The following is a 13,621-nucleotide window of genomic DNA, read 5'->3' as shown; positions in this document are numbered from 1 at the left end:
TAGGGAAATAGAGATGATAGAGTTCCTTTCTATTTATTTGATTCTTTCCTGGAGTCTTGCCACAACTAAAAGTAGGGAAGAATAATAACCAAATGGTATCAAAGACCTCACTTAAATTAAGATATTTGTCTTTCGAAGTGAGGTATAGTGGAAGGAGAGGTATGTGAGCAGAAATGCTGATTTGTTTAGCCGCAACTATAGATCACTGAGTATTAAAGTTTTCTCTTAAATGTAAGGCTGACAGCCCAGGCATCTTCAAATTTGTAAGGACAAGAAGCCTGATTTACTTAACAAGAATCATAGACCAAACTATTGTGTTTTTTTTTTTTTTTTTTTTTTGGTTCTAGATTCTATTACTCAGGCAGATCTACATTTTCACCATAGGTATCTCTCTTTCAGTACTATATGCTGTCACAGATGAGAAACGATAGAAAGAAGGGAGATAAAAGTTTTATAGCCTGATCCACCCAAGAAGGACTATTCTAAAAACTGGTAGGAGACACTTAACAGCTCGAAAAATAGTTTGACACGTTGGTGACTTCACAGCATAGTGGCCTGGAGTTAGACCCGCATTCCAGCTCTGCCTTTTTCTAGCTAGTGGCTTTGAGTAAGTTTCCCAGCCTTTCTAAGCCTCAGTTTCCACATCTGTAGATTGGAACTATCATGGAATCTAACCCAAAGGATTGTTTTGAGGATGAAATAAGTGAATGTGTATAAAACACTTAGCACAGTGGCTAGTACATAGTAAGCGCTCAATGAATATTAGTTAATAAAATATTATAATTGGAGAAATAGAATCCAACTCTTGCCATGTCGTAGTGGAGGCTTTGCGTCCAAGGAGACCTCTTCGACCTTATGCAAAATTCATGGGTGTGATTCTTTTTGAGGAGAAGTTTCAGAACTTTGCTCAGATTCTCAAAAGAACCTACGACCCCCAAAATGTTAGGACCTCATGAATTATATGAATATGGGGATAAAGAAGCACCAATGTCTTCTTTGTCAACGAGTATCATCTTCCTGTCCTCCTCAGACAGTCCTTTGCTATACTGCTGCTATGTAACCTCATGGATCAGCTTGGGATTTAGAAAATCTGAGCTCTCTTTGATTTCACCAAAATAACCCAAATGTAGGAGTAGGTTGCAAAGACAGTGGAAGAAGTGGGACTACTAGGCGAGTCTAGGAGTGCAGAGTAGATTTTATGCAAGACAGATGTTTCCTTCTCTCTTCTCCCAAAGAGGGCAGCCTCATGCTTCTTTTATTTATCTGACCTTAAGTGATGTTCAGCGATGAAGCAAATCCCTTCAGTCCCTAGTGAGGGTGTCCAAACGCCTCATGAGGCATTTTGGAACACTATTCTGGTTTCCCATCGCGACAGCTGGATTTGGACTCTAAAAATACTTCTTGCCTATAGCAACTTTTCCTCTGTTCGGTTGCAAACCTCACGGAAGTGGAACTGATATTACTCCTTGTTGGGCAGAAGTTAAGGAGACAGCATTGCTGTTGGTATGTTTGAGACTGTTTACTGATGGATTTAATAACATCGTTAATGCTGTTCCGACATCACACCTCCTGTCAGCTCTTTTTTTTTTCAAGGGAAGATGCTAACTTCCTACTCTGTTAGTACCTATAAAAGAAAGGGGGGGGGATAAAACCAAAGAAACTAGCCCATGGAGCAGGGGTCACCCCACATGGGATGTTTTCTTTTATCCTTGTGCTCTAACAATGCTCAAAGGAGGACCTCCCACAACTAATTCTTTCCCCTTTGCTACTCAGACCTGTCTTGAGAGGATTTCAAGGACTCTATTCTGAAGAAAGCTTTTAAGAACCACAGAAATCACATTGCTTTTGAAAGTGCTAATGCATGCGGTGTGCCTTGCCGGCTGAAGCAGCGGCTTCAGAGTGCTTTCTCTCTTATCAGTGGTTTAGCTTTGTGAATGAGAAATTCAGAGGCAACTGTGTAATTTTAAATTCTGATTACCACAAAGAAAGAGATGCATCTGACATCCCAGTGCAGTAGCTTTGACTATTTTTATTTATTTATTTATTTAATTTTGGCTGTGTTGGGTCTTCATTTCTGTGTGAGGGCTTTCTCTAGTTGTGGCAAGTGGGGGCCACTCTTCATGGCGGTGCGCGCGGGCCTCTCACTATCGCGGCCTCTCTTGTTGCGGAGCACAGGCTCCAGACGCGCAGGCTCAGTAGTTGTGGCTCACAGGCCCAGTTGCTCCACGGCATGTGGGACCCTCCCAGACCAGGGCTCGAACCCGTGTTCCCTGCATTAGCAGGCAGATTCTCAACCACTGCACCACCAAGGGAAGCCCCAGCTTTGACTATTTTAATGGAAATACGTTGGGACTAGGGGAGCCTTCCAAGGAGGAGAAAGTGATGAAAGACCAAAGGAAAGACATTTTGTCTTTGAGATAAAAGGCCTGTTTTCTATGGTTGTTTCTTTTATTATGACTTTTTCCCCCCACCTGCTACTGGGGCGCCATGCAAATGTATCATTCCAGGAACAGCTTTGTTATCCTTTCTGTGCCTAAGATTTCCTGGAGCAGAAACAAGAGAGGAAAGGGGTTTTGTTTACAACTCAAATTAGATTTTCACCTTTCAGAGAGCCTTAAAAAATAAGGATCAAGTGCTTAGATGGATATTTACCTCCTTGGTCTAAACATCAGGCTACCTTTTGCCTAAAATAAACAAATGCAAGATAGTGTCATGTAGCTGTTCCTGTGAAAGGCCAATTTAATCCTCTTTCAGTTGAAATCAGATAAAATGCTGAAGGACTCCTTTAACTAATGTTGATTGGGGTCTGGTAAATGGTATTTTTATTTAAAAAAAACAAAACAAAACACCTTTCCTCCCTAACAGGAATACTCATACTTACAAAGAATCATTCGTAACTGATGCTATTTTAACAGTATTAAATATGAGTATAAAGCTTTGGATTAGCAATAGGGATGTTGACTGAAGGGACAAATCTCTGGTAGGAACCTGCCTTACCACACAGAGGCAGTGATGCTGGAATTCAAAATAGATCTTTTTTTTTTGTTGTAAATCTCCTACACCAAAGAACAAAGACCCAGATCCTTGGAAACAACATCAAACTGGCATTAATCTGGTCCCCGCCCTCCACAAATCCCAGCAACAGAGTCATGAAATAATTCTACATTTTTTTGTCCTACATATTTTCAGATGTTCCTTTGAATATTTCTAATTATTTGTTGGTCCCACCAACGCTTCAGGCCTGATGTGGTTGTAGGAAAGCGAGTCCTCTGTGGGTGTGAATAACCAAGGTGATGGATGCCAAAAAGATATGTTAAGTCAAAACTATTCTTCAGGGGACCATGGAATGGGCATCTTTCTGGAATATGGGAAGGTGAGATGAAAACCTCTAGGCGGAGATTGCAGAAATAGCCTCTTCAGGAAAGAGACTCTAAATCAATGGACCCCTGCTTCACTTCTTGTCACACAATGATGCTGACTGAAGGAACCCCTTATATTTATATATGAAGGGTTCTAGGAAGAACCTTTTGGAGGATCACAGCTTTCCTCTTCCTTTCCTAAACCCTTCCCTAATTCCATCTTCCCTGTTTCCAAGAATCCTGTGAGCCTGTGTTTCTCAGACAAGTGGATCTCTTTTACATGCAGTGTAAGGCGGACCATCTTTTCTATAACCACATATTTATATTCCCAAGCATGCATGGAAATGTAGTGCTGTCGTCTGCTTTCTCTCCTGCTGTGTCCAACACAAATGAGGCTACAAATGACCTCTATGTCAGGAGTCAGCAAACTTTTACTAAAGAACCAATTAGTAACTATTTTATGTTTTGTGGGCCAAGAGGTCTCTGGCACAGATATTCAACCCTGCTGGTCCAGTATGCAATCAGCCATACATAACAAGTAAGTGGACGGATGTGGCTGTGTTATAATCGAACTTTATTCACAAAATCAGGTGATGAGTCCCATGTGGTTTCGGGACCAGAGTTTGTTGACCCCTGTGCTAGAGTCAAGCCTCAAGCAATCTTTGGTCTATGGTGCTGGATATACAATGGAAATCATCCTGGGGAAAACTGACCTAAAGGAAGTTAAAAGCCAATTCAAGTTTATAGGCTCTGTCTCTTGGGTAACAGAAAGGTACACCTTTGTATCAAGTTTCCACCTGGACTGATGTCACCAAAAGGGCTTTTGAAAACCTCTTAAAGACTAAACTTTAACAACTTATTGAGCAGATATCCAATAGAAGTAGGTGCTAAACATATTTGGAGATCAACTTTTAATTTATAAAACTTTTCTGAAAATATTAACATACTGGAACTTCTAGAATATTGAAAATTCATGTAAACTCTTTGTTATGCCACCCACTGCTTAATATACTGAGAGATGTGATTTTCTAGAAGATATTGTATAAGATTAGAAAGGATCTCATTTTTATAAATTAAAGGTATCAGACTTTAATGTAAAAGAGATTTTTTTCCCCAGAATTCAGGTAAAACTTTTTTTCATGACCACGGACAGGTATTCTAGTTGGAGGAAGTTGGGAGAAAAAAATGTACACTGAAGGACTTAATATGCAATTACTGAATTCTAAAGTCTGAACTGAAATACATAATTTAATCCACGCCAAACTTCCTGCTCATTACCTGATATACCGTAGTCACTTAGCACAAATGAAAATCAGAATTTTATATCATGTCTGTCCCCATAGGTGTTGATTTTTAGTCTTGGTTGCTATTATTTTTATTCTATTTGTGATCTGAGTACATTTAGGATTAATTTTTGCAAGTGGCATCACACCAGTCTTTTTTATTGGCATAAAATTTCCAAGGTGCTGATCTCAGACTTTCATTTAACGATTAGAACAAAATTAGATGAAAGAGGTTCAGGGAACCTTCCGTTTCTTTGTCATCCTTAGAATATGTACTTGAGATGACAAAATGCAAAGATGGTCTGTCTGCTTAAAAAACAAACAAACAAAACAAACAAAAACCTTTGTCTTCAGGTATTTAGCCACAAAGGACCTTACAGGTACTACTGTTGATCTGAAAGATATGGGGTAGATGCTCCCAGTCGCCAAGGAGGGCTTTTCCTGGCTTGGAAAAACTCTGGGTGTGGTACATGCAGATTCTGGCGGTGTGATCCTACAGGATATAAATACTACTGAGCCAGAGCAATTGCATATCTCTTTGTGGTTTTCCTTTTTAGATCCTAGTGCTGCACACTACGCAATCTTATAGTCTCACCCTTAAGCAACCCAGTTCTTCTGTATGGATATTAAATGGAGTGACGGGAGGGACCCTGGGGTCCGGGAGCCAGCAGGGCCACTGGTCAGGCTGGAACCATCCCTCCTCCCCCCACTTCTAAGTGACTAAGCAACACACAGCTTGCTTTTACCTTCCACGTGTGCAAAACTCAGCCCGATGCTTGAGTGTCATCTCAAAAATACCAAACCTCTTATTCATTTCCTATGGCACATCTCCCCACTGCTTGTGAAGTAAGAAAAAGCAGAACCCTGTTGAGGAAAAAAACAACAACAACAAACAAATGCCATTCAGGCCTACAAACATGACTTCGTTTAGGACTGTGGGGCTACTGCTTGCCAAGTGGCATCCAGGATGGTCGAAAGCAGTTACGTCTCCCTTCCAGGCTCCCAGGCATCCACATCTGTCAGCCACTTGGTTCGCCTACTAGCTTTTAAGATGCCCAGTCATTGTGAAACCCTTCCCCTCCAATCACTCAAAATAAACTACAGGTAACACAAGATAAATATTGGATGTGCTTCTCCTTGCTGAGTGCATTGTCGTAAGGCATAGGCACGTATCCCCCTCTTTGAACAGAGATGGTATAATCCCCTGTCCCAGCACAAGAGCTGGCCAGGGTGACCCTGGAGCACGATGATGAAAGTGGGGTGATGGGAGGTAGCTGATGGCGGGAATTAGGGAGCTGCTTCCTCATAGGGGGGAGTGGGTACCACTGGGCCCCCTGGCGACACAGTGATTCTAATAAAGACACTTGACTCAGTCTATATTAATTTTCAGCGAGCATTTCTGGGGGCATGTGGTACTTTAGATCTGTGATTCTTGGGTCACTGTTCTTAGAGAAAACAATGGTCAACGTAGGAAAATGAATATCCCAAGACTGAAAAAATATATAAGAAGATTGAAGGCAGAGAGTTTGTGCATACCTTTAAAAATGAAACACATGCCTCTAAATTACCTACCAGTCCCCAGAAACATATTTTAAAATAATTTGTTTCCCTTCGCGACTCTTTGATTTCCATCTCCAAATAGCTTCTCTTGGGGGTAGGGGTTCCACTCTTAAAGCTCTGGATTGACGTGATCATTTTGGGTAGGAGTCTGTTGGATAAAGTCAACAGGAGTGAGGATGTAACAGATTTTGAGCCATTTTTTCACTTCAAACAGAGACCTATTGCCCATTTATTCTTAGTCTGTCAGGCCATCGAGGAGCTTCTAGCCGACTGAGGAGCAACTGTTTTCCTATTTTGTGCTGATTTACAGCTCCTGTTTTGACTGTGGGATAATACGTGAGTTTGAAGGAAGTAATAAGCTCACAGGGGTTGGGTGAGCCTTTCAAACTTTGCTAAAATCCGTCCTCCTAATTCATCCAACCACAAAAGCCCAATACATTTGGATGCAAAAGTAGCCCAGCCATGTTGAGTTCCTCTGTCTGACTTCTACGGCACTGCCCCATCCCTAACTTGAAGGGGGAGAAGTTGGCCAGCTGCACAAAAGCAAATAAAGTGTCTGCTTTTACTACAAGGGTCTCAGCCCTTGGGTGTGACTTGCAAATTCCCGCCATCACTGCCTTGTAATGACACTAAAGGAAAAGACAGGCTGTTACTCACACGTGTAGGCGAATATTCACTAAGTGTCGATACACTGTGTGATTCTGCAGGGTCTGGGGAATACTGGGCCCGAATTAGTGTTTTGATTTTATCATGTATGTGGTGGGGTTGGGATGGCAATGACAGTGGATATCACAGGGTCACCCTTGGTTCCTTTTGTACTGAAACCTCATTTTATACAGAGGATATATATATTTATTTATATATATTTATATATATTAGAGGTTCAGGGAACCTTCCGTTTCTTTGTCATCCTTAGAATATGTACTTGAGATGACAAAATGCAAAGATGGTCTGTCTGCTTAAAAAACAAACAAACAAAACAAACAAAAACCTTTGTCTTCAGGTATTTAGCCACAAAGGACCTTACAGGTACTACTGTTGATCTGAAAGATATGGGGTAGATGCTCCCAGTCGCCAAGGAGGGCTTTTCCTGGCTTGGAAAAACTCTGGGTGTGGTACATGCAGATTCTGGCGGTGTGATCCTACAGGATATAAATACTACTGAGCCAGAGCAATTGCATATCTCTTTGTGGTTTTCCTTTTTAGATCCTAGTGCTGCACACTACGCAATCTTATAGTCTCACCCTTAAGCAACCCAGTTCTTCTGTATGGATATTAAATGGAGTGACGGGAGGGACCCTGGGGTCCGGGAGCCAGCAGGGCCACTGGTCAGGCTGGAACCATCCCTCCTCCCCCCACTTCTAAGTGACTAAGCAACACACAGCTTGCTTTTACCTTCCACGTGTGCAAAACTCAGCCCGATGCTTGAGTGTCATCTCAAAAATACCAAACCTCTTATTCATTTCCTATGGCACATCTCCCCACTGCTTGTGAAGTAAGAAAAAGCAGAACCCTGTTGAGGAAAAAAACAACAACAACAAACAAATGCCATTCAGGCCTACAAACATGACTTCGTTTAGGACTGTGGGGCTACTGCTTGCCAAGTGGCATCCAGGATGGTCGAAAGCAGTTACGTCTCCCTTCCAGGCTCCCAGGCATCCACATCTGTCAGCCACTTGGTTCGCCTACTAGCTTTTAAGATGCCCAGTCATTGTGAAACCCTTCCCCTCCAATCACTCAAAATAAACTACAGGTAACACAAGATAAATATTGGATGTGCTTCTCCTTGCTGAGTGCATTGTCGTAAGGCATAGGCACGTATCCCCCTCTTTGAACAGAGATGGTATAATCCCCTGTCCCAGCACAAGAGCTGGCCAGGGTGACCCTGGAGCACGATGATGAAAGTGGGGTGATGGGAGGTAGCTGATGGCGGGAATTAGGGAGCTGCTTCCTCATAGGGGGGAGTGGGTACCACTGGGCCCCCTGGCGACACAGTGATTCTAATAAAGACACTTGACTCAGTCTATATTAATTTTCAGCGAGCATTTCTGGGGGCATGTGGTACTTTAGATCTGTGATTCTTGGGTCACTGTTCTTAGAGAAAACAATGGTCAACGTAGGAAAATGAATATCCCAAGACTGAAAAAATATATAAGAAGATTGAAGGCAGAGAGTTTGTGCATACCTTTAAAAATGAAACACATGCCTCTAAATTACCTACCAGTCCCCAGAAACATATTTTAAAATAATTTGTTTCCCTTCGCGACTCTTTGATTTCCATCTCCAAATAGCTTCTCTTGGGGGTAGGGGTTCCACTCTTAAAGCTCTGGATTGACGTGATCATTTTGGGTAGGAGTCTGTTGGATAAAGTCAACAGGAGTGAGGATGTAACAGATTTTGAGCCATTTTTTCACTTCAAACAGAGACCTATTGCCCATTTATTCTTAGTCTGTCAGGCCATCGAGGAGCTTCTAGCCGACTGAGGAGCAACTGTTTTCCTATTTTGTGCTGATTTACAGCTCCTGTTTTGACTGTGGGATAATACGTGAGTTTGAAGGAAGTAATAAGCTCACAGGGGTTGGGTGAGCCTTTCAAACTTTGCTAAAATCCGTCCTCCTAATTCATCCAACCACAAAAGCCCAATACATTTGGATGCAAAAGTAGCCCAGCCATGTTGAGTTCCTCTGTCTGACTTCTACGGCACTGCCCCATCCCTAACTTGAAGGGGGAGAAGTTGGCCAGCTGCACAAAAGCAAATAAAGTGTCTGCTTTTACTACAAGGGTCTCAGCCCTTGGGTGTGACTTGCAAATTCCCGCCATCACTGCCTTGTAATGACACTAAAGGAAAAGACAGGCTGTTACTCACACGTGTAGGCGAATATTCACTAAGTGTCGATACACTGTGTGATTCTGCAGGGTCTGGGGAATACTGGGCCCGAATTAGTGTTTTGATTTTATCATGTATGTGGTGGGGTTGGGATGGCAATGACAGTGGATATCACAGGGTCACCCTTGGTTCCTTTTGTACTGAAACCTCATTTTATACAGAGGATATATATATTTATTTATATATATTTATATATATTTATATCACCCACACACACAAACTCACTCTCACTCTCACACACACACACACACACACACACACACAAAAGGTCTTTGATAGGCTTTCTGTGTTCTAGTAAAAATAGCTGGCAGCCAGGGTCTAAAGCCGAAAAAGGCCTGGAGGCTGCCGACAATGTCCACTATGCATCGGCTCTCACAGGCAGACACTCGTGTTTATCTGACAAGTGGAACCGGTTCCTGCCTGGGACAGGAATAATCTCCCATTGGCGCAGACACAGATCTCGAAGACCTTCTGCCTTGTTCCTGTGGGCGTGTAGGATCCATGAGGCAGTCTAGGTAGTTTGATTTTCGCAGCATCTAACTTAATCTAAAGAGAGGAAACAGGACGGAAGAGTTAGAGCCTGTCATTTATCCTCTTGACATTCCGAAACAGGGGATGAATGTTCAGTTGAAATCAAACGAGCACCTACTATGTGTTTAGAATTGTTGGCACTGGGGATTCAGGGATGAACAAGACGGATAAAGTCTCTACCCTCCCAGAAGCTTGTATTCTAGCCAGACAGCGTTGCACTGGCAATGTCATGTATACATTAGCATTTTGTAAAAGTGTATCATGTAGAACGTGAATGGATTCCTAGAGTGAAGGAAATTTGGAAATGACAGAGTACCAATTTTCTTTAGTATGGGACTTCTCAGACCCTAAATACATCTGTGTGCATGGTGGGCCTTCAAGAATATGCAGTACTTCCAGTCTTAAATGATGGTCAAGATTATAACTGATTCCTCCAGGGTCCACATTCTGAGAGCTGTAAACTGTAGCTGTGATGTAGCCGCTACTTCTAAATGTGTGTGGTTTGGAGTCTGCAGCTGTCTACAGAGACAGTTTTGATAACTGAAAGCTCTATCTGACTAGCTCTTTTAAAACAAATATAGCACATGCCAAACCAATCAAAAGGCAGGCTTGATATACAGAGGCAGGTGGAGACTGATAACCTGTAAGTAGATATGGAAGGTGGAATAGAGTTTTGCTTTAAAAACACATTTTTTCTCTTTTAAATAAAATCTTAAGTAGAAAAAATCACTTATGAACACGATAAAGCCACTTGCAAAAGTCTGCATTCGAATCATATTTTCTTTGGGGATTTGGCTTACCTTGCTTGCGAAAACACGAACAGCTATTCTGTTCACCAAGGTGGGACTGTGGTGGGCTAAGAGAATGAATGTTTGCAGTCTCTCATCTCTTAGCCTCTTGCTGCCTAGTTAAGTTTTGGCTTGTTCTGATTTGGGATGGCTGTTAGATCTGACTTTTCCATTTTCAGTGAAAGTAGAAACATGCAATGTACACTTAAAAATGTCTACCAGGGCTTCCCTGGTGGCGCAGTGGTTGAGTCTGCCTGCCAATGCAGGGGACAGTCCGGGAAGATCCCACATGCCGCAGAGCAGCTGGGCCCGTGAGCCATGGCCACTGAGCCTGAGCTCCGCAACGGGAGAGGCCACAACAGTGAGAGGCCTGTACACCGCAAAAAAAAAAAAAAAGTCTACCAGTAAACTAAGTTCCTCTTTAAACAGACGTGTGTGATATGCAGCTTAATTATACCAGCCAACTAAATCTTACTTTAAGGTGATGAGAGAGATTGGAAATAGCATTCATTTTTACAGATGTCCTTATAATTCTGTTCTTGCGATACATACTATTACCTCTGCACTTTTACAGATAATGAATTATAACTTTTATGTGTTGTGGGTTTGGCTCATAACCGTGCCATTCAACTTATCTGTTCCAGCAATAAAACCTTCCGATTGGCTCTTTTTGCTGTCACACTGTAGGATCATTACACTGTAGGATAAACTTCAGAGGCAAAGGGAGTGATGCGTCTTCGGAAACACTGGGTCATTGGAGCTGTGTCTCTCTGGGCTTCTGTTCCTCTCATGCTTACCTCTCCATCTTTGGACTCCAGTCTCAGCTCTGTTCTGCAGGTGGCTTCCATGTTGCCAGCTTCTGCATTTATTTCTACTCCTTTTGGGGCCTCCATCACCAGAGACCGGGTGGGGGACTCCAACCTGAAATATGCACAAGACTAAGATTAAAGATCCGATTTCACTGTTTTAGTAAAGTTAGGAGGAAGCTGGTGCTCTGAGCATTGAGACAACATTTCAGCGTCTGATCAGGAAATTCTAGCTTTGCATGCCTGATCAACTTTATGAGGGTGGACGTAACGTATCTGGGCTTTATCTTCACTGCATATCACAAAGATTGTACGGAAGGTGTTCTAGGATCCTGGCTTCATTCTATCTTGCACCCAGTCAATTATTGCTTCATTAGCATGATTAACCAAATTTTTATATAAGTTCTGTTTATTTCTAGAGTAAGACAATCTCAGGTCTAAACTGAGCTTCCCGAAATTAGCAGATATTCTTTCCACATCGCCCTACTTTCTTTGTCTTCCTGGAAGCAGAATTGGATAGAGGTTAAGAAAATAGACCTGGGGGCTTCCCTGGTGGCGCAGTGGTTGAGAGTCCGCCTGCCGATGCAGGGGACACGGGTTCGTGCCCCTGTCCGGGAAGATCCCACATGCCGCGGAGCGGCTGGGCCCGTGAGCCATGGCCACTGAGCCTGCGCGTCCAGAGCCTGTGCTCTGCAACGGGAGAGGCCGCAACAGTGAGAAGCCCATGTACAGCAGAAAAAAAAGAAAAAAAAAAAAAAGAAAATAGACCTAGGAGTTGGACATGGCTGACTCAAACCATGGGGTTGCCACTGTATGACCTTGGGCAAGTCCTTCTTCCCTCCTCTCTTTTCCAAAATTTCTCAAAGTCTCAGTTTCTTCATCTCTAAAGTGCTTCAGATGGTGCCTGGCACATTGGAAATGTATAATTAATATGTGTTAAATATTACTATTACTGCTGTTACTGTTGTTATGATAGCAGCAAATCGTAAAGAAATCTCAGACCTTACTCAAATAGGCAATTGTCAAGAGAAAACTCAGAACAGATAAGTTGTTGCTAGGAGTTAGAGGGAAGTGATTTGACTACAGAGGGACAGCATGAAGAATAGATGTTTTTTGCTCATAGAACTGTTCTGTATCTTGATTGCAGTGGTGGTTATGTGCCTCCATGTGTTTATGCAAACTTACATAATTGTACCTCCCAAGAGTGAATTTTATTGTATGTAAATTAAGTAAGTTGAGAGAAGGAGAATCAGCCACATTCTATGCTAATTATTAGGGCAAGAGAGGATAGTGCTTCATAGAAAGATTTTTGCCTAACTCATTTTATGCAAAAAGTATGAACTAAAACTCATCCATCCTCTAAATATTCCAGATTTTAATATTATCACCAAATTGAACTGAACGAAGATCCCCTTCTCTGTTATAAAGAAAGTATCCCAACTTAGGAAGCATGGACCTCAGGAGTGGCCACCAAGCCACTCTAAATCAGACCAATTTTCTGCATTTTATTTCTCCACTCCTAACTTTCAGACACTTTGAACATGTTTAAAAGGAACATCATCTTCTCTGCCAACTGCTGACTCCATGTTCTGCTTCTACCAGCCCCCACGGGTAGGACACACCCTCATGGGCATCAGTAAGTGGCAGGCAGAGCAAGGCGATCTGTGGGCTGCCACCCTGAGCCATCCCAAGCTACATTCCACAGGTGCCAAGACAGGGCTCTTCCCCACCTCCCAGGTCTGGGTCCCTGAGGTGTGCTTCAGAGAGCAGGCTTCTCCACTGACTTTTGTGCTCCCCCTACAGTCTTAAAGAGAAACAACAGGTGTCTAGTCCTAAGCAAAGGATTGGCTTGAGCTTCTCTTTCACTCCTTCTTTCCATTCTGACCTCACCCCTTTGTGTGTGGCAAAAATCCCCTATCCTACCGTCTCGTCCTCACAAGACCTTCACCAAGCTGGTGCTGAGCCAGGTGTGGTTCTACCTTGAACTGTGGTTGACCTCCTTTGCCTGTGGTTTTTCTCACTATAACGTCAGCTCAAGGAAGGGGGTCTTGTCGCTAGAGTGGCAGGGGATGATGTCTGTGCAGCACAGCCTTGTCTAGGACCTTAATCCAACGCATCAAGCTCTTCCTATGGCTCACGTCTAAAATCTGAAGATGGTTTCCCGCCATTTTCTTTGCTTCTCTCCTATAAGGTCTGGCTGACTCACACCCCTTATCCTAGTGTTGTCTAACACCTTCTGTTCTCACTGCTATTGAGACCTTTCCCCTCATGGCATAAGCTTCCCTTCTGACAGTACTGCCAGCTCTCTTCCACATTTGTTCACCCTCCAGGGCACTGCCATCCTCCACCTGCCCCAGGGGAGAGCCCTCACGCCATCTTCTCTGTTCCCCTCCCTCCCTCCCTCCCT

General features: G+C 42.9%; 1 protein-coding gene across 1 annotated transcript in view; it reads right to left on the bottom strand.

Moving 5' to 3' along the window:
* Window positions 1-9,136: 9,136 nt before the first annotated feature.
* Window positions 9,137-13,621, bottom strand: part of SGCD (sarcoglycan delta) — a 416,813-nt gene continuing 412,328 nt past the window's right edge. Inside the window, exons 7-8 of the mRNA XM_007452849.1 lie at window positions 11,206-11,329; window positions 9,137-9,635 (exon numbers count right to left, since the gene is read on the bottom strand). Coding sequence (XP_007452911.1) covers window positions 9,462-9,635; window positions 11,206-11,329 — 298 coding nt within the window. The 3' untranslated portion in view covers window positions 9,137-9,461. The remainder of the gene's footprint in view (window positions 9,636-11,205; window positions 11,330-13,621) is intronic.

Source organism: Lipotes vexillifer, unplaced genomic scaffold (assembly GCF_000442215.2).
Source record: "Lipotes vexillifer unplaced genomic scaffold, Lipotes_vexillifer_v1.1 scaffold697, whole genome shotgun sequence".
Taxonomy (NCBI): Eukaryota; Metazoa; Chordata; class Mammalia; order Artiodactyla; family Lipotidae; genus Lipotes; species Lipotes vexillifer.
Note: the sequence above shows the minus strand (reverse complement) of the source record. Positions and strands in the feature narration are given on the sequence as shown.